At 34.8% G+C, this 22702-nt stretch overlaps 1 protein-coding gene across 5 annotated transcripts in view; it reads right to left on the bottom strand.

Moving 5' to 3' along the window:
- SLC9A9 (solute carrier family 9 member A9) overlaps window positions 1-22702 on the bottom strand; it is a 678420-nt gene that overhangs the window by 390058 nt on the left and 265660 nt on the right. For all 5 annotated transcript variants that reach the window (XM_032408521.1, XM_032408519.1, XM_032408520.1 and 2 more), the window contains one exon: window positions 18258-18373. In XM_032408521.1, the coding sequence (XP_032264412.1) occupies window positions 18258-18373 (116 nt within the window). The remainder of the gene's footprint in view (window positions 1-18257; window positions 18374-22702) is intronic.

Below are 22702 nucleotides of genomic sequence, written 5' to 3'. Positions count from 1 at the left end.
TTTGCTAAGTGAAATTAATCATAAAAAGGAGAACTTGACTATTGAGTTTCATTTTGTGTTGAGCCTAATTGGCACATCACTGTTCTATTTTGAGAAGTAGCAGTGGTCTAGAAAAAAGAATATTGGACATGCTTTGTCTCCCATTTCTGGCACTTGTAAGCCTTGTACATTTAAATAAACCACTTATGCATTTAGAACCTCAGTTTATTAGAATGGAGATAATTGACTGTGGTGATGATCAAATTAGATGATATATGTGTACACACTTAGTTAATGGTTGTTATCACTAGATGACATACTCCGAAGCAGGAAAATTCAGAGGGAGCTTTTCATTTGCTGCCAATTGGTGGCTTTGGGTTGCTTCTAAATATTGACTCAAGTGCACCATTGCTTTGATGGGTAATTCGAATAAAGATGTTACTGATTTTAGAACTAGCTGCAAATTAGCTAAAGTCAATAATATATTTTGATCATATGGCTGTTAGTATCTTGCAAAACCACAGTCTAGAAATCTAAGGAAAAAGAGGCTCTGGCTTTGGTATCAATCTTTCTTTAACTTACTATGAAATCTTGAGAAAATTAAAAAAATTCTCTGCACCCAATTATTTCACTTAAATGCATCCTCTCTACCCAAGAAAACTATGTGAAAATAACTGAAGTGCTGTGTGTGGAAGCTGTCTTGAGTTCTTTGAAAGAGATACACAATATAAATCTAAGCTGTTATTTTTTTTCTGAGTAAATTTGTTCAAGAATAGAATCTGGGTTTATGATGGTGTTTTATGGACCTAGGTTTATGTAGAGGCTTTTAAACTGATACTATCCCTGTGCACCTAATATGGAATTGGATAGACACAGAAAATGCAGTTGAGTTCTGTTAAATGACACCGTATGCAGGCTTGAAACACACTGCATAGTGAAAATGGCCGGTCGCTCTGCAGTCTCCAGAAGCCTGTTGCCTTCAATGGGAAGTACGCTGTCTAATATCCTCTGACTTCCTCAGAGGTGTAATTTTTTCCTCTGGGAATTCAATGAAAGCATGAGAAAAGACCCTGAATATTCCCTCACTATTTCCCTTCTCCCACAGCAACACTAATATAATACTTCTCTACCAAGTATGATACTAAATGTAGAGTCACCCAAGTTTGTCCACAAATAACTGCACAAATGGTTCAAGGACATGAACCTTAAACTATGTGTAAGCATTTTTTTTTTCCTTCAGAATGTGGGCATACAACCATCTCAGTCTCCTCCTATGCTGCTTAGCAGATATTAAATGAATGTTGTCTCTGTTCTCTAAGCCAGACTGGTACTGAAGGAACTACTTTGTACATTACATCGTATTTTTGACTGCAAATAGAAAGTTATTCAGTTTTCTCTTGAATTCCTGTGTAGAATGTTGATAATACCAGTGATGAGAAACCACAAACTTACTGTAGTCTAAAACTCTGAAATGCATAGGCAGAGGGGGCCAGAGGTGAAAAAAATACAATATATATAACTTTAAAAAGAAGACATGACCCAAACAAAAGAAATAGATGAAGACCACAATGAAATATTGAAAAACGACAGTGAGAGTGTGATCAAAGGGACTGAAGAAAAACTAAGCTGAAAAATAAAAACTCTTCTGATTATGACAATGTTGGTAATCATTTCTCCTATGTTAAAAAAAAACAAAATTCTAACCAGAGAATTCAATGACAAATGAAAAAATATGAGACAGCCCTATTAAGTCACCCTTACTGGAGAGGCATTCCTCCAAAAATAACAGTTCTACTTTTAATTATAGGTTCTTGGGTCTGTTAATCAGCCATCTTCCTCAAGGCTAAGCTTGGTGCAAATAACAGACAAAGATTCAGCAAAATGCCCTGTTTAATTAAAAAGAATTTAATTAAAAATATTTTTATACACATGACCAATCACCATTATTTATGCAGATGTTCCTTCATGGTTCTTTGGAAACGCTTTTTTTCTCTTTTCTTTTTTTTAATATGCTGTTCTTCTGCAAGAACTGATGTGAAATGAGAAGCACTATGACTGGTAGTTAATACCTATTTTTATCAAAACAGCAGTGCAGCTCACACATCACCCGTGCAGCCGTAACCATAGTAACTCCAAATAGAAAGGGTCTTCAGATTATCAACATGATCAAAGGTAAGATAGTTTGTGTGCCTCTGGAATAGTTACACTGCAGAAAACTTTAGAGGATAAAGGTGGCTTTTTTCCCCCCTACAACTTAAATGTTGAATGAAAATAGTGACTTGCACTACAGTGTATAAAAACGTCTCTCATTTTGGAAGACTCTTATTTCCTCAAAGTGTTAACAGAAAAGATGAAAACTCAATGCTACACATTTGTCCAGTGCTTCTATCTGATTATACCGAGGAGACAATAATAATCATTTTGCCAAGTTGGAGAATTTGTTACAGGGAAAACCCCACCCTTGGTTGGCCTGCAGGATGAGAAGCCATAATTTGTGTCCATGTGTTTGGAGGATGGCTATGGTCAGCGGTCACTGTAGACACACATTATGTGGGATAAGCTATATATGGTGATTCAGGGTCTGGACTGGCAGTCCAATTACGAATAAAAGGAGCTTTTCATTAGAGAAACAGTGGAACTGATTTTAAAAAGCAGTGAAGTACCAACCCAAACACAGACCTGAATTTGGCTTTATAATTTGTGGTGGGGGTAGAGTGGAGCGGGGAGGGATGGGTGAGCAGGGAATAAAGCCTAGAACACCCATGCTCAATTATTCTATCAGAGGAACTATGATTTATATAATTCAAATAGATTATACAAGCCTTTATACAACATTTTGTAATGCCTCAGGTGACTACAAAGAGCAGCATCTGGAAGCATAGGGAAACTACTTGGAATTTTAAATATCTAAATGTATAGAAGATACTACAAAAAGTAGGGAATCCACATGAAGGTAAATATAATTCAATTATGTTTTTCTTTTAAATCTCTTTATATTGGAGATTGACTATGAAAGTGGGTAAACAAGTAATGAAATATGAGAAAACAGTTATTTCATCATGGCTACTTAAGAAAACAATGCATATCTGGTAATTTTACATTCAATTGTAAACAAATAAGAATGCTATGATAGTGTTATCTAAAAAGCCAATAAAGTGACTTAGAAGAACTCATTGTTAGTAAAAATTTATTTAATAAGTTAGCAATTTACAAAAAAAATTTCTATACAGCATTTCATTTGATCTTACAGCAATTCTGTGAAGAAATCGGAGGTATTTTCTATTTTGTTTTGTTTTTACAGTGTCTATTTTAAGGACATGGGAAGTGAGGTTCAGAGAAGTTAAAGCACTAAAACGTACTGCTCCATTCACCCACGACACTAATCTTGCTTTAATGAGCAGACACTTTTAATATCCAGGATAATTCGGCCACTAGAAGACGCTATCTTGACTTCATTTTTAGGTAACCCTCCTACTCCATCACATGCCTATTTTGTTTTTAGGGGCAGTTCTTCTTGGGATTAAAAGTTTATTATCCATCCCTAACTGTGATCATTTTATGCTGATAACTTCCTAGGAGCTCTCTTAGATTTTTAACCCACAAAATTAGGAGCTGGTGACATATTCTCCAGTGTCCTAACTCACACTTCCTCTCAGGACCAATTTGCCCCCAAATTAGAGTGACACCTATTTGTGATTTTACGTAGCATATACTGGAAACACTGGGTAATGGAGAATGCCAGGAGACAGGTGGACTGGTGGCCTCTCAGAAGGGCGGTCTCTACTCCAAGAGGTGGAAGTCTAAGAGATCAGTACTGAGCCTGCTTCACTCCATAATTCACTAGTTTACTCAGAAATGCAAATATTCCACTCATCAATTCTTATATCCATCAGGTCTCTGGACTAGCATCATCAGCATCAACTGGACACTTAGAATTGCAGTTTTGGACCCCATCCCAGACCTACTGAATCAGAGTATCTGGAGATGGAGCCCAGGAATCTGCATATTAACAAACTCTCCAAGTGAGTTTTAAGGACACTCAAGTTGGAGAACCACTAAGTAGAGCAGGAATTACCTCAGCAATTATCTAATTCCTCTAGAATATATGAGGAAACTAAACCTAGAAAGGTAATGTAGACACCTGATTTGCCCTGTGAGTTAGTAGCAGGAACTCAACTAGACCTCAGATCTCCCAACTCCCAGTAATAAAAATAGCATGGTGCCATGACACTTGTCAAGTAGAGGCTGGTTGGGCTCAACATTAGCAAAGCAGAAACTTTGACTTTGTATCTATATTCCTCTTGGCTTCTAATTTCAATAAATGAATTATCATCCATGCATTTAATTTAGGCTCCAGACAGGATAATGCCAGAGTGAATTTTCTAAATTCAATTAACAAGAGCCAGTAGTCTCCTTATGAAAGCCAACATCCAGTGCTCAGGGCTTCATCAAACACTTGGGATTCTTAGCACACTTTAGCTGCCAGAGCAAGTCAAGATGTGTGACTTACATGTAATACACAAAGTCACTGAATTTTTTTTTTTTTTACTTCATGGCATGTGCAATAATATATTGAGTTGGATGATTTTCCTTTAAGATCTTCTTATCACATTTCAGTGATTTACTAACGATATAAAAATGATTGGTTAATTTTCTCATTTCTGTGAAATTTTGAAGAGTTCTTTTTTACATACATAGGTGTGCTTCCATATAAATGCATAAATGTGATCACATTATACATATTCTGTTTATTTGCTTGCTTTGTTTTAATTACCTTTTTTCTTTTCCTTTTTAACATGACTCCCTTTTCCACAATTCTTCATTTCCTAAACTCATACCTTCCCTCCTCCTAAGTAACCCAATTTATAATCTAGTATATGTCCCACCAAAATCTCTTTATATTAAAATTTTCTTTGTAATAAGCATACACACGCATTTGTAACAGATGTTAAATCAGAAGTTTAAGGAACAAAGAAAAAAAATTACACGTTCAACAATAAGATGCACAATTTAAAAATATTTATCCAAAAATAAGTTACATGACTCCCTTAAACCTCTCACCTACATTAAGAATGAGAAAGTGTCTCTCTCTAGACTCTAGCCTAGAGGTTAAGATTTGTGAAGGGAGTTGTTTTGCTACTTGTGAATCTCACGCCTATGGAGAGGGACTTTGGCTAGGCCATCAGACAGCTTACAATGTGACTAGAGTTTGGGGACACAGTGAAATACTCTTTGACTCTCACCTGAGAAACCTAATGGGTTATGGCTGTCCAGTTGCTCTGATGGTAGCTAATTATCTATCAAATAAAAAATTCCCTTACCTCATCTCTGCATCTACCTTTGTAGGTGTCAGAAACTGCATCCAGCAAGGGGTAGATGAGAAGCATGAGAAAGAATAAAGAACCCAACCACATCTCTTCTCCCAAAGGTAGGCAGCCTGCTTTCAACGGCTAGGGGAGGTAGGGTAGAGTCTTAAATTAAATTGAAAACTTCTAGTATTATATGGGATTAGAAATGTTCACTGCTGAATTGAAACTCCAATTGCAACTTAAAGACCAAAGATTTTTATCCAGCAGATGGAAAAAAATGTAACCTCACCGAATACTTTAAAAGGAGCATGGAGAGAATGGAACAGAGAAGCCCAGAAATAAACCCACGATTATATGATCAATTAATCTATGATAAAGGAGGCAAGAATATGCAATGGGGAAAAGACAGTCTCTTCAACAAATGGTGCTGGGAAAACTGGAAAGCTACATGCAAAAGAAGGAAATGGGATAACCTTATTAAACATACACAAAAATAAACTCTAAATGGATTAAGGACCTAAATGTCAGACCAGAAACCATAAAACTCCTAGAGGAAAACAGAGGCAGTAATTTCTCTGACATCATTCATAGAAACATATTTCTAGAAATGTCTCCTCTGGCAAAGTAAACAAAAGCAAAATTAAACTATTGGGACTACCTCAAAATAAAAAGCTTCTGCACAGCAAAGGAAACAATCAATAAAATAAAAAGACAATCTGCTGAATGGGAGAAGATACTTGCAAATGACATATCTAATAAGGGGTTGGCATCCCAAATATATAAAGAACTTATACAACTCAACACCAAAAAACCTACAAATAATCCAATTAAAAATGGGCAGAAGAAAGAACAGACATTTCCCCAAAGAAGACATACAGATGACCAATAAACACATGAAAAAATGTTCAACATCACTCATCATCAGGGAATTGCAAATCAAAACCACAATGAGATATCATCTCCCACCTGTCAGAATGGTTAGAATCAAAAACATAAGAAACAACAAGTGTTGGCAAGGATGTGGAGAAAAAGGAACCCTTGTGCACTATCGGTGGGAATGCAAACTGGTGCAACCACTGTGGAAAATAGTATGGAGTCAAAAAATTAAAAATAGAATTACCACATCATCCAGTAATTCCACTACTGGCTATTTACCCAAAGAAGATAAAAACACCAATTTGAAGATATATACACCCCTATGTTTGTTGCAGAATTATTTACATTAGCCAAATTATGGAAACAACCCAAATATCCCTTGATAGATGAATGGATGAAGAACCCAAGTGTCCATCAATAGATGACGTAATGGGTAAATATACAGTGGAATATTACTCAGCCATAAAAAAGAATGAGCTCTTGCTAGCTGCAACAACATGGATGGATCTAGAGGGTATAATGCTAAGTGAAATAAGTAGGTCAAAGACAAATACCATATGATTTCACTCATATATGCAATTTAAGAAACCAAAGAAATAAAGAAAAAAGAGACAAAGCAAAAAACAGATTCTTAACTAAAGAGAACAAACTGATGATTACCAGAGGGGAGGTGGGTCGGGGGATGGGTAAATAGGTGAAGGGGATTAAGCCTACACTTACTGTGATGAGCATTGAGTAATGTACAGAATTGTTGAATCACTATATTGTACACCTGACACTAATACAACACTGTATGTTAATTATACTGGAATTAAAATTTTAATTTTTTAAAAAAATTTAAAAATAAAAAATAAAGGAGAAGTGGGAGGAAAAAACGCAATTTCTATGGTTATACCCCGTGAGTTCTGCTTTATATACACACATACATATTTGTCTATATATTAAAAATTGGAATCATATTTTATATATACTTTTCTACATCTTGCTTTACAAAGTCAACAATGCCTCCTGGGTATCTCTCAAGTCAGCTGAAAGAGCACTAATTTATCCTCTTTAATGGCTACATGATATTGTATCGATGTCCTACAACCTTTCCAACAATTCCCTTATTGATAGGATTCACTTTGCTCCTTTTTGTTTTTGTTTTTTTTCTCCACTTAAAAAACATGTTGCAATAGACAGCCTTGTCCATATATTATTAAGAATCCAGTATTTTTACTTGTGTGGGACAGGATCCAGGAGTCAGAACACTGGGTCAGAAGGAACTATGTATTTTAAATTCTAATAGCTGTTGCCACACTGCTTTCCAAAAGTATGTTAATGATTTAAATTTTCACTAGAAATGTGTAACAGTCTACTTTTCCCTGCCTCCCTGCCATCAATGACTGTTATTTGGCATTACAATTGTTGCCAAACTGCTAGGTATAAAATGACATGCTGTTACTTTATTTTAGATTTCTATGACTTCTGGTGAGTTTGAACAACTTTGCATATTTGTACCCCAAGTGGACTTGCTCTTCTATGAATTGCCTCTTCATAATCTTTGTCCATTTTTCTGTTATTTATTGCCAGATTGACATTTTAAAGTGTTCTTTCTATATTAGAAATAATAATACTTGGGGGTGCCTGGGTGGTTTAGTTGGTTAAGTGGCAGGTCCTTAATTTTGGTTCAGGTCATGATCTCAAGGTCCTGGGATGGAGCCCCACATCCGGTTCTGTGCTCTGTGGGGAGTCAGCTTGAGGATTCTCTCTCTCCCTCTATCTCTGCACCACCCTGCTTGTTCTCTCTCTCTCAAATAAATAAATAAATCTTAAAAAAAACGAAATAGTAATACTTGGTCCTCTATATTTAAATGCTTTTACCCCAATGTGTTGTCTGATTATTGATTTTCTTAATGGTTATCTTTTATTATTTAAATATATTTTTTATATACTCAAGTATGTCTATTCTTTATTTATCAATTCTGGGTTTCCGTTCTATGTTTATTGCAGCATAATTTACAATAGCCAAGATAAGGAAGAAACCCAAGTGTCCATTAATAATGAATGGATAAAAAAGATGTGAGATACGCACACACACACACACACACACACACAATGGGATATTACTCAGCCATAAAAAAGAATGAGGTCTTGCCATTTGCAACAACATAAGTGGACCTAGAGGTATTATGATAACTGAAGTAAGTCACACAGAGAAACACAAATAGCATATGATTTCACTTATATGTGGAATCTGAAAAACAAGACAAATGAACAAAGAATCAAAAAAAGCAGAAACAGACTCACAAATGCAGAGAAAAAACTGGTGGCTGCCCAAGGGGAGACAGTGAAGGGATAGGCAAAATGGGTGAAGGAAAGAGAGAGGTACAGGCTTCCATGTGGAATGTAAGTCATGGGGATGAAAGGTACACCATAGGGAATATAGTCAATGGCATTGTAATAGTATTGAATGGTGACAGATGGTATCTACACTTATGGTGAGCATAGCATAACGTATAGAATTGTTGAATCACTATGCTGTACATCTGAAACTAATGTAACATTGTGTGTCAACTATACTTTAATAAAAAGAAAATCAGAGAAATTTGAATGTGGATAGGTACTAGATGATACCAATGGATTATGGAAAATTTATAGGTTTGATAATGGCTTTATGGTTACATAAGAACAATGCCCATAATTATAGAGATGTATACCAAAATACATGTGCATAAAATGACAATGTCTGAGATTTGCTTTCACATATTACTATCTACCACCTCTGAAAACAAATATAAAGTATATTTGTGTTTTATAAAAGCAAAATTACCATATTGCATATATTATGCTCCCAACTCTAACCAAGCAAGTCACAAATGAATTTAGTTGGTCAAGGGAGCATTTTATTAACCAAGAATATAATTCATGGAAATCCATTACTGCTACCAGGAAAACAGGCAAAACTGTGCATGTCTCACTTGCTGAGTATAAAATAGCGGCCTCATCTTAGTATAGGATAAAAATAACAATATATTAATAATAATAATAAAATTATCTCATGTAATCCTTATAAAGAATCTTTAAAAAGTCCTACTATGCTCATTTTATAGATGGAGAAACTGAGGCTCAAATAGGTCAGACAGAATGTAGATTTAAACACAGGCCTATCCCACTCCATAGTCAGTGTTCTTAATACTCAATGACTGTTCTATTTATTCAGTAAATATATACTATGCCCTGTGTAAAATTTGACAGGATTTTTATATTTTGAGATCTGTAGATGCTTTCTTAGATCTAATCATTAAATGTTATTTAATGTTGATGATGTTAAAGATAAAGGAATGTGGGGTGCCTGCCTGGCTCAGTCAGGAGAGTGTGCAACTCTTGATCTCTGGGTTATAAGTTTGAGCCCCATGTTGAGTGTAGAGATTACTTAAAACAAATTCTAAAAAAAAAAAAAAAGAAATGGATCCTATTAAGTACTATATATATTTTGACTTATTTAATTGGAGAATTGAATAATAATGTACATTAACTTAATGAGAAGAATTATTAACTGTACTTTCCCAATTGGCCACACAGGTAGTTTCTATTTACTTCTTTGAGGCAAATATTTATTTCTGTTATTGAGTCTACCCAATTTAGGGCCATTAAATGTGTCAACATACTTTGAAACAGGGGTAACATAATATAAATGTCAAGTTTCCTGGATTTCTGACAAACTCTATAAAACAAAACAGTAATGGGCATTAAAAAAACAACTCAGATTGTCAGACTTTAGGAACCTGTGATTTATGTTTCAACTAAGGAAAAAAACACGGTTGAGACACTTGGACAGGAACTTATTTAATCTGTTTCTCTCAAGTCAAAGGTTGCAGTATTTATAGTTTTGAATGGCACATACATGATATTTAAATCATACAGAGCGTTAATCTTGTTTCTCTTTGCTTTATTTCTGAAGCATGGGTGAAGCTAGTTTATGGGTTATTATGTGTTGGAGCAGAAAAATAGGACTGGAAAAAGAGACATTAGAAGGAAAATTTCAGACATACTAGTTCAAAATCATAGAAATAAAGTGCCTATATTTCACCAAAATGCCATAATCTGTGCAGTGCATTGTATTTGTGCTTAATTTTTCTACTCGACTTAAAATTGTTGTGGTATTTTTGTTAAGGATCATATTTTTGTATGTAATCTTAAAAAACTGAGCTCATTGCAATAGAAACAAGAATGTTGGTGGCCAGGGCCTGGGAGTTGGGGGGGATGGGTAGATGTTGTTCAAAAAGTATCAATTTCCAATTATAAGATTAATAAGTTTTAGAAAGATATAGCATGTTAATATGTTAACCAAACTATAATATATACTTGAAAGTTTTTAAAAGAGCAGATCATGAATGTTGCCACCACCACACACACACACACACGGGTAATTATGTGAGGGGATGTTAACTAACTTTATTGTGGTGATCATTTTGCAATATATATGGGTATCAAATCATCACATTGTACACCTTAAATGTACATATTTATATGTCAATAATAACAAAGGTGGAAAAAAGGATATTTTTTGACTAACAACCGTTCCATATCTATATTGCTCTATAGTAGTTCTGTCTGACAAAAATATAATGTAAACCATGTATATAATTTAAAATTTTCTAGTAACCACATTAAAAAAGTAAAAGTAAATGGGTAAAATTAATTTTAATAGTATATTTTCTTTAACTCAATATTAAATGAATCTCATAATTTCAAAATGTAATCAATGTAAAAATTATCAATGAGATATTAAAGTTTTCTTCATATTAAGTCTTTGAATCTAGGGTGTATTTTATACTTATGGCCTTTCAACTTGGACTAGCCGCATTCCAAGTAGCCATATGTGGCTTGTAGCCATCATATTGGACAGAAGAATTTTTTAGTAAGCCTTACCTAAAACAGGACAACCTGAATTAATTTTCTTGGAAAAAATAGGACAAGTCTATGAAGTAAGAATTATTTTCTAGTTTTAAATACTGGGCTAATACTTCTGGAGTTCAAAATAGCACAGCTGTATTTGAGTCTCAATGCAGCTGCATCATATAAAATGAAGACATTTTAATCCAAATAGGGAACAGAGAAATTGATGAAGTAAGAAAATGCACAGCCCAAATGTGCTTGAATGAGTGGCTTCCTGCAGACCTTGAAAGAAATCTCAGCCCTGTAAATACCAGGATGAGTTTCTGGCATCTTCTGAGTGATTAATACTTAAAGTAATGTGTTGAATTTTTCCTTTTCCTAAAGGTAGCTCCTATTTTTAACATCTTCCAACAACAACAAGCCCCCCCCAAAACAACAACAACAACAAAAACCCCACACTATTATAACTGCTTCTGCAAGTCTACAATCTATGGCTTGGTGCTCTGGAAATTTTTAAGCCACTGAACAACTGGTAAACAGGGAGAAAGAAATATTGGCTGTGTGGCCAGACAAGAAGAAAGACACATATTTTTGTTTTAGTTGAATATATCCTTTTTGGAGGACAGAAACCAGTATTGCCACTCAGTTGGAAGTTCAGCCATGTGCTGCGAGTTCCACCCTCATCTTGAGTCACTGTCCCTCCTGGGGTCATGAGACTCCTTATCTCTGAGAGTGATCTGGAATACTCAAATGCTTCACATTCTCTTTGAGAAGAGACTCCTTTTCAAGCTCTACATTTTGCTCTAGCAGTTTCTTCTACAAATATATTAATTCATTAATTTAATAAGTATTTATTAACAATCTAGAACCTATTGTTCTAGATACTAAAAATATAAGAGTGGAAAATGGGGGGAAAACAGAAAAAAAATGCTCCTTCCTCACAGGGGACAAAAAAATAAGATAATAAATAGTAGGTCAATAGTGACTAGTGCTGTACAAGAATATAAGGCAAGGAAGGGGGATGGGAAGCATCATGATTTGTCTATGACTGTGCAGCAGAGGAGATGGGGTATAACTTTTGATAGGATGGTTAGGAAAGGCCTCATCAAGGCGACATTTGGGCAAAGACCTGAAGAAAGCAAGGAGGGAGAAACAACAAATGTAAACGTGCTGAGACAGCAACAATATTGATGTGCTGAGGAACAGCGCATGGGTACACTGGGACTCCAAAGTGTCTCTATACACCTTAATGACCTCTCTCTTTATCTTACCCACTCTATATATAAAGGGACATTTTAGACTTATTAATGAAAATCACTATCTTGGATAGTCAAATTTACCAAACTGAGACCCAAGTCAATGATGAAAGAGACAGGAAGATAGTATGAGGTTAGAGGGTTCCCTTATGGGTTTTGGCCATTTGTAAATTGAAGGATATTAACTAAAGCATCATTTCCAGTTGTTGCCATATTGTTTATTTTTTCTCTCCTCTCCCCCACCCTCCTACTTTCCCTTATCTAAACACACTGGAAGAGATGAGCTGGCTCATTGATCAAGCCCTCTAAGTACTTCTCTCCTCTCCTAACTCTGCCATTTACCATACATGATCTCTTTGGGGGCTCTGCCTTTAATCATCCACTTTCTGTTAAGTGCTGCTGATGGCCTTTACACCATCAGCAGGATCTTTGTCAGTGAGGAAAAGAGGAAATTAAATCAATCAAATAATAGTCAAATCATCCTAACTGGAGGTAAACTGAAAATTGGCCAAGGAGAGTCAGAAACATGCAGGAAGAATTAGATTTAAGTTTAAATATGTGTCTATAAAAGAAAAATATGAATAGTTAATAACACTTGGCTAAGATTTAGCTAAGGCTAAATGGGAAAGAATTAATTTAAAGAAGGCCAAGAAAAGTCAGACCTGGAGAGCATAGGTTCTCTTTCATAAATTAGTGAGTCACAATAATTTAGGCAATAAATGAATAATTGTGGGGTAAGATTAACTAGGTGTTTTAAGGTTGTTGAAGATCTTAAATTGCACCAATTTAGCAGAGTAGGTTCAGGGTGTTTTAATATAACAATTAGCTAGTAGTAAAGGAAGAAAGCTTAAGTATTCCTGTTCATGTGTGGGTCTCTACTATGTAAGATCTTCTCTAACATTTGCTGAATCAGGGTTAGAACCCAAGAATGCCTGGGGTGTGTGTGTGTGTGGGGGGCTTTGGGTTGATTTTTAACTTTTTTTTAAAAACAAAATCTTGTTTTAAAATGAAAACCAATCTTACAGAAATAAGAAACAGGGAATGTTAAAGTTGGAAAGGGCTCTAGTCGAAACTTTTCATTTTACAGATGAAAAGTCAGTTTCTTCATCTGTAAAATGAAGGGGTTGGGAGAAATGAGATCAAATATCTTCCACTTCCAAGAACTCATAAAATCTAGAAAGGCTAAATGGTACCCAAAGTTGCACAGCTGGTGCCAGACTTGGAAGTAGATTTGGTTCCTAGGATTCTCTTTATGGCTGTGAGTCAATTCTGTATTTTAAAAAGTTTAGTCAACCCAATTGTTTGACACAATGCAGATAAATATCCATCTTACCAAGTTGGATTTATTTTTCTATTTCAATCACTTTTCCTGTGTCATGTAAACATAACCTCATAGATATCACCAGCCACAGAAGGAGCAAAGCTTTAACATGATACAACTGTGCTTGGAGCTGGCTGATTAACTCAATAGAATGCAACAAACTTGGCCTTTGGAATTGGGACCAGGAAACAATGGATGCAATGCTTTTCAACATGCAGATTTGTGCAAATGTGACACGAAATGGGACCTGACCATTAAAAGCAAAATGTCCATATATGGACAGAAAAGAACAACCTTAAGTAACTTGAAATCACTGATGGGTTGAAAATATTTCATCTTGAGTTCATGCTTCCCATCACTACCAAGGAACTTCTACATTTCCCTGGGGCTATGAGAGTGTAGCATGAGATCTTCCAGCAATGACCTGGTGGCTGGGTCATCTCTAACCCTGAAGATAGAGCAGTTTGTCCCTCTACACTATTCTGAGGCTCTGATCCTCTAGTCTATACCACAAATTCCTAATCTGAGACCTACTTTTATTTCATCTTCTTCCAGGAAAAGAGTCAACATCATACATTAAAACATTTTTTCCTCCCCCATACCATAAACAAAATAAAACGTAGAAAACTTGGAAAAATATTTGTAACTTATATTGCAGACAAAAGGTTAATATCTCTAATACGTTAAAGGCTTCTAAAGCTTGCAAAATAAAAATTAATAACCCTACTCGAGCAAAGCCATCTTATAAAGGGTTCATTTTCAGGAAAAAATGCATATGTCCCTTAAACATATGAAAGATTTAGCCTTACTCACAATAAGAGAAGTGCTAAGTCAAACCAGAGGGGGACACAAATCCTCACCTACTATATAAGTAAAAATCCAAAACTGTGATAGAATTCTGCATTGGCAAAGCTGTGAAGAATAGGTACTGTCATATGTTGCTGGTGTGAAGGCAAAACGGCACAAACTTTATGGAGAAGAATTTGGCATCTAGGAAAATTACACCTAGGAAAAATCCATTTACCTTTTAACTTGTTTCTATAAATCTGGACCAAAGAAACATTGGCAAAATGTGGAAAGGTATTTATTTTAGTGTTATTAGTTACAACACCATTCATAATTGCAAAGGATAAGAAAAAAACTAAATGTCTATCAACAGACAGCTGGTTGAATAAACCATGGAGTACTCCGCAGTTATAAAAAAGAATGAGAGAGATCTTTACATATAGCTATGGAGTACTCTCTAAAATACTGTTAAAGAAGAGTAAGGTGAAGAACCATGTGTATAATAACATATAGTAGAGTATGTATATGTTTGTGTATTTACTTAGATTAAAAAGAGAAGGGCAAATGAAAGACCAACCAAAATGGTTGGAACGTTAAGGTAGAGGGGACAGGAATAGAAGCCAGATGTCTCTTGTTTTGGTTCTATGGTTTTCACTTTGGAATTCTATAGCTCTTTAATTTTAACACAAAGTCAAAAACAAAATGAAACAAATGAACATTATTGTATATTCACAAGATAAAATCCATAGAGGAATGATTTCAAGAGCTCTTAAAACAGTAATTTTTAACTGTTCATCCCTAGTCAGATATATCCAAAGGTTAAAAAGAACCACAATGAAATCTTAAGCAGTTTTCAATAATCATATTTTTAAATAATAATGTGCATATAATTTTGAAAATGTTTATTTTAAGGAAATAAGAAATTATATATGTAATAGGAAGAAGAAAAGTAGATAGAAGAAAAAAAAATTTAAGGCAGTTAAGTAAAATTTCTGTAATCCTAAATTTGAGCTGAAAATATTAACATAAATTTATTAACATAAATGATATTATTTCTCCTTCAAATAAAAATATCTAGAAACAATGACCAATCCAATAGCAATGAAAACCCTTAGTGCCCAAATTTTGGTCTCTAAATAAATTTCCCTCTTATAAATGGCTGGTTCCAAGTCAGGGTACAGGAAACACACAAAATAAGGTTGGAACATCTAGTCCTAGCCAAAGACAAGAAACCTATGAAAGACCACTGGGGTCATGACAAAAGAATATAGGAGAAACTTGAAGAAGCTCTCAGTTGTCAAGTTGGAGTATTCTGAACATCAAAAAGAATAATGACAGCAGTAGATTGAAACATATCAACCATGTTAAAATCCATGTATTGAAATAATACTTTAAAAAAGAAAAATCTCCTTGATCATATGTGGAGGATGCTAAGGAAACAACTCATTATTTTGAAAATTAGTAAATAAAGGGAAAGAATCAATCATTTATCCTGCTTTTTTGTTCAAATGATATCATGGGGTACTTAAGTAGTTGATCTGGAAAGCTACTTATTTATAGGAGAGTACCAGCTAATAAATACAAAAGGTAGGATAGAATTAGCATACCACTAGCTTGTAACCCCTAATTAACACTGGACTAACTAAGCAGCAACCATCAATACATACTAAAATCATTAGCTAAAATGGGGAATTCTAAAAAGTAATGCTTCCCAAACGTTGATGTGCGTATGAATAAATTTAGGATGTTGTTAAATTCTAGAATCCAATTCGGTAGATCTGGGGTTGAGCCTGAGATTCTGCATTTACAACAGACAAACACATGGTGCCAATACCACTGGTCAGAGGGCTATTCTAAGAAAGACAAAACAGCCCCTGACGTTTGGGGGCTGACCTAGTATTATCATCTGAGCCTTGGTGTTCTCCTGCTGCACACAGACAATTTCACAGAACAACATCAGACAAGGTCACTCTATGACCATGATGGATCAAGACAAATACAGGGGTGTCAGAGTGGCTCAGTCAGTTAAGTGTCTAGTTCTTGATTTTGGGTCAGCTCACGATCTCAGGGTCGTAGGATTGAGCCACGAGTCGGGCTCACATGCTGGGTGTGGAGTCTGCATAAGATTCTCTCTCTCTCTCTCTCTCCTTTTACCCCTCTCCCCTGAGTGCTCTCTTTTTCTCTCAAATAAATAAATAAATCTTTTAAAAAAGACAAAAATAAGACTACTGCATAATCATGTCCTAACAGAAATAATGAACACTGTCTAAACTACAAAATTAACTAAACATCCCTCTATCCTGGCTATTCTAAGAGGCCACTACTTCTTTACCAATTTTAACTTTAGGTTCAATCCAGTCTTCCCTCATTCTACATGAGACTTACTAAAATGTGCAATTACTGCTGTTTCCTGACAGCCTCTTATCCAGAGCAAAGCTCCAATTCCTTAAACCCTCCCTAAAATCACCAAACATAAGCCCAAGCCTGTAATGAATCCTTTCTAACACCTTCTGAAAGCTTCCATGTTTCTTCTGGTGTGCATTTTCCCTCATTACAACACGCAATAAACACATCTTATTTAGCTACAGGTGTGTTCTGGTGGTTTTTGTTGGAGAAACTGTACAATAGTGTGATGATGAGTCAGGTTGACAGCTGAGTCACTAATCACTCTGTGATGTTTTGCTATAGAAACCTATAAAGTAATCTTGCCCAAAAAGATGAACATAAATCTCATTAAACCTCTAGATTTAACCATCAGTTTTACAAGAAATATGTGGTATAAGGGAACATTTTAAGGAGCCATATTCAGTTCAACCACAAGACAAAGTGCCTATTTTTCCCCCAAACAAATAACTGACAAAAATAGAAGATGGAGGGGGAACATATAAATTAAAAGAGACTCACTAGTCATATTAATCAATTGTAATGTGCAGCCCTTATTTGGCCCTAACCATTACACAAACTAATAATGATAATGATAAAAAGACATTTGAGGATATTTGAACAGAGACTAGCTCTTTGATAATATTAAAGAATAATTATAAATATTTTTAGGTTTCATAATAGCAATGCTCATTTTTCAAAGTATTTACAAATAAAATGATATAATGTCTGAGATTTACTCTAACATAATCCAGTTATGATAAAAGGGAGTATAGGGGGGTATAGACAAAAATATTGGCCGTATTGGTAATTGCTGAAGGGTATATGACAATTCTTTTTATTATTCTCCCTACCCTTAATGTGTTTGAAAAGCTCCATAGTAAACAATTTTTTTTTAAGATTTAATTTATTTACTTGAGAGAGAGAGAGAGCGAGAGAGAGCACGAGCGGGGGCGAGGGGTAGAGGGAGAGAGAGAAGCAGACTTCCCGCTGAGCAGGGAGCCCAATGCAGGACTCAAACCCAGGACGCTGGGATCATGATCTGAGCCAAGGGCAGACACTTAACCAGCTGAGCCACCCAAGGTGCCCATAAACAATCTTTTTGAAAATATTTTTTACCCTTTAATTCAGTAGATCATTTTTGAAAGAAGACAAGTTGGATAAAAAAATAAGGTCTATAGCTCAAAATGTCTATACATTCCAGAGAAATAAGCTGTAATGAATTTTAAGTTCTGAAATTCCCACTACTGAAATTGTTTTCAGATCCATTTTTTTGAAAGCTATTAGGATATTCACCTATTTCTTTTCTTTCTTTCTTTCTTTAATCACTAATACATGTATCAACTGCAAGTAAAGAGGAATAAGGAATTATTATGATGTAGACTCAGGAGATGGTCTTTAGAGAACCATTTAATTTAAATTTTTGATTCTTAAAAAGAAAAAAAAAAATACTATTTGAGCAATTACCTGGATCTGTAGCTGACATCAGTGAACCAAAAAACAAACAGTCAGTGAAATGGAAGTCTCCATTTTTCAACTGGCCAGCATATACCATAGCTTTCACAAAGCCATACATAATTAACCTGTTGAAGAGAAAAATAAGATCTTCAAATTCAAGTTGAATCCTGTGCAAACCCATGCTATCATAGCTAACATTCTAATGTGCTTCCTGAATATGCATCATGCACAAATTACCACCACTCTGCCAATTCATGGCCATGCTAGCTCTCAGTACATTGTCTAAATCTCTCGACTATGAAAGACACTTTAACCAAATATCCCAATTCATTTACCTGGAAAAAGGTAACAATATTTTATAGCATATTTCAATGAAAATAAATAAATCTCAAGGACATAAAAAATAATCTGTCAAATATGTCATAGTAAATTATGCCCACAAATACAGCAGCTGGGTTAACATCTGTAAATGGATTGCTTTTCAGTTTTCATTGTTTTGTGTGGTAGGGATGTCTGAAAAGTGTTCAAATTTCAAGTCTGTCACTGCAATGAGAAGGATTTTGGTCACACACAGCACACCCAGTCAACCAGTTACTTTACAATAGAGGAGTCCCTACTACTGCTAATGTCAAGACTTCCACACTGGGTACAGAATCACTGTTAGGTAAGAGCTCCTGTAACTTCAGTATGCTGTTGAAAATGAATCCTGAAAGGTTGACATTTTGATCTTGCAAGGATAGCTATTCTTTTCATGAGATTATAAAAGGTTTGTTTATAAGCTTACCAAACTCACACCATGGAACACAGCTTCTCTGTCCTGGTCATCATTTGCCACCCTATAGCTTTTAAATTGTATTTATTTATTTAACTGACTGATTTTTGCCAAAATCCTAGTAGAGGAAATACAGAGATTGGTGAACTGGACCATAGTAAAATCACTATAAGTGACTCTAAGAGTCTTTAGAAATTGTAGATCCTCAGGTCAATAGATGGATGTTTAAATATTCACATGCTTTGAAAGTCAATTTCTTGAAAAATGTTCTAAGGTTGTGATCATGATTAAAAAGGCTAGAAAACAGATATTAGAAATTATACTGTCAATGAAAATGCAGATATTTCAGATTCTGTTAAAAAAAAATTTCTCCATGAGAAAATATTTTGGACACATCTGCAGTTAAATCTAGGTTCTACCACTCACCAGCTATATGGTTTTAGGACGTTACTAAAACTTTCTGAGCCTCAATATCCTTATTAATGAAATAGTGATAACAATAATAGTTAGTCCATAGAATTGTTTTAAGGATTACCTGAGACAATGTACATTTGGTTTCTGGCACACAGTACATTCTCAATGAGGTTATTATTACTGCTAATAATATTTATCAAAATAGGTAATATTTACTTACTATTCATATTTCTTCACATGCTCTAACTCATTTAATCCACACATTAATCCTATAAGGAAACTACTATTTGCATTTTACAGATGAGAAAACTGAACACAGTGTCATCAGGTAACTTGCTTAAGATGACACAGCTTTTAAGTTGCAAAATCCAGATTTGAACTGTGGAGAATTGGCTCCTGAGCCTGGGCTTTTAACCACTACATAATAGTGCCTAGATGAATAGTTCTATATTTTACATTATATATTATCCTATATAATATATTCACAGCTTTCCTATTAGGTGGTGGTTCTAGGTTGTACAAAGGTGCAACAATGGGGTATCCCTAAGAACTTGGAAATAATACTACCCTCTGAGTTATAATTATTAAGACATAATGGGTTTGAGCAGAGAGGGCCAACATCACTGTGAAGAATGTGGACTACAGTGGGGAGGCTGAATCTTAACTAGGCTGAAGGTATTAACATATCTGAGAAAGGGTATGTCATGGGACACAACATGGTTGTTGGGAAAAAGCAAATCCAAAAGGCCTCAGTCATGGCAGCTTACTCACACTCATGCTGGGAAGGGAATTCTGCCAGTTACCAGGTCATTCAGCCTCTTGACAGGTATAGGGTAGCTTCATCCAGTTTATTTGTTCATTCAATAGTCATTTATTATTTAACCCTTACTGTGTGTCAAGTTCTGTGCTAGGTGCTTAAGATACTGATGAGTGAACAAAACAAAGATCCCTACCCTTATGAAGTACACATTTTACCTGATAGACAGCAATAAAAATTATCATAAATTTGAATTATGACTGTTAATTATATCATTCTCTGAATTAGAATTTGCAAGTGGGATCAACACTGGGATAGTCTGGACAGTTACAACATTCACAGGAATGCTCTTCAATAGTCATCCCTTCAGCCTCTTTGGGTATTAACCCAACTTCACCACAGTCCTTTCTCATTTGAGCTACACTTCAAATATTGAGCATCAACCAGCACTGGAATCAGTATAAACTTTAGGACCTGTGACAATATTTCTGAATTTTATACCCATTAGTTAATTTTACAGGCTGGGAATCTAGGATTAGAATTCAAATGACTTTTCCCATATTGCACAGAAGCCATTAGATTGGGTAAAATAAAAAATATATACATATATACTACCCAGGCTTGGGAATATTATATAGAAACTAGAAGTCTCATACACTATTGATGGAAATTAAAGTCTTAATTAAAGTATCAATTTTTAAATATTCTATAGCTTATTAAATGGTTGCCTACAAATTTATGCCAAAAATTAATTAAATATGTACCAAAAGGTGTATATTCAAGTTATATCAGATTTCTGTTGTTTATGAGTGAAAAATTCAAAGAAATCTAAATATCCAGTGAATAAATTATAAAACACATATATATGGGCTAATATGCAATGAATAATATTATATACAAGACTTTATATTAGACACAGAAAAGTAAATTGATAAAGCAAATTATAAAGTGGTAATAATAATTTCTAATTTTATAAAAATTTAACACACTTAGGCATACATATAAACAGGAAAAGACAAGAAGTATATAGTCTAGAATGTTAATGGTGGTTAAATAATGGAATTAAATGGTGACTACTTTTCTTTTTGCATTTCTGCATTCTTCCAGTTCTTTTAAAAAATAGTAATAATGAAAAACAAATAACAACATACATTAGCAAGTGCTATTATGTAACACAATAGATATTTATTATGTCACTTAATCTTCAAAATTCTGAGTTAGGTGCTATAATTATTCCTTTTTACAAATGAGAAAATTAGGACTCAGCAACATTAAATAACTTGACTAAGTCACAGAAATTAGCTCCTTAACCACCAACTCTGTAAAGCTTTTGAGTTGCTTTGAAATCAGCATAAACACACATGATGTACACACGCACACACCTACACACACGATTTGTTTATTTATTTGAAATCAACTAGTGGACATGAAATAACTATAATTCTAATAGCTTACTTGAGATAATACCAAAAAAGGAGAAAAAAGAAGTCCAGTTCAGTTCAAGCTTAATACTAATAACAATGGCCATCATCACTGGTAATTATAATGATCCAATAATTAGTGTTAATATACCATGTGCCATACCCCTTCTTTATAAATGGTAGCTATTTTAATTGTTGTTACATTATTAATAACAACTAGTTATAACTATATTAATTGGGAAGCTAAAAAAACAAAACCATTAGCAACCACCATATTCTCACAGAGTGGTACATTCTATCAGCACTTCACAGAAAGTATTTCAGATGGCTCAGGAAACGGGGGAGATGTGGTTGGATGGGGACAGGGAATCTGGTGAAGTCCAATGCATGCAATGCTGTGAAGATGATGGACCTGAATAAGATGTCCTCCAGGGGTCAGTCTGTGGTTAGTGACAGCCTGGGTTACAGGGATGGGCAGAAGCAGAACTGCCTCATAAAAACCAGAACTGTTGATAACATTGATTTTGACAAATATCTACTTAGTGCTATTCTTTGAAAAGCAAAGTGCTTGAGCTATGGAGGATACAAAAGTAGAAACCCATAACCTGCTCTCAAAGAGCAGAGTATTACAGGATGGCAGTCATGTCACTGATGCTAAAAGAAAGCACTGGGTAAAAGAGAATTTGGGGAAATGCCCAACACAATACTCTACACACTCACTTTATTAAGTGTTTATGACATGTGAACTGATTTTAAATTTCATGAGCTTATTTTACACTATTAAATCTCCACACCTAAAGACTTATTGTGAAAAAAGTTCCATATAGTTAATAGTCTCCTGTGGTGTGCCTCCCTCTTTTTTTTTTTCTTCCTTCCTCTATGTTCATCTGTTTTGTTTCTTAAATTCCACATATGAGTGAAATCAAATGGTATTTGTCTTTCTCTCACCGACTTATTTCACTTAGCATAATACGCTCTAGCTTCATCCACATCATTGCAAATGGCAAGATATCATTCTTTTTAATGGCTGAGTAATATTCCTCTGTGTGTGTGTGTGTGTGTGTGTGTGTGTGTGTGTGTGTGTGTGTGT

Source organism: Phoca vitulina, unplaced genomic scaffold (genome assembly GCF_004348235.1).
Source record: "Phoca vitulina isolate PV1807 unplaced genomic scaffold, GSC_HSeal_1.0 scaffold10, whole genome shotgun sequence".
Taxonomy (NCBI): Eukaryota; Metazoa; Chordata; class Mammalia; order Carnivora; family Phocidae; genus Phoca; species Phoca vitulina.
Note: the sequence above shows the minus strand (reverse complement) of the source record. Positions and strands in the feature narration are given on the sequence as shown.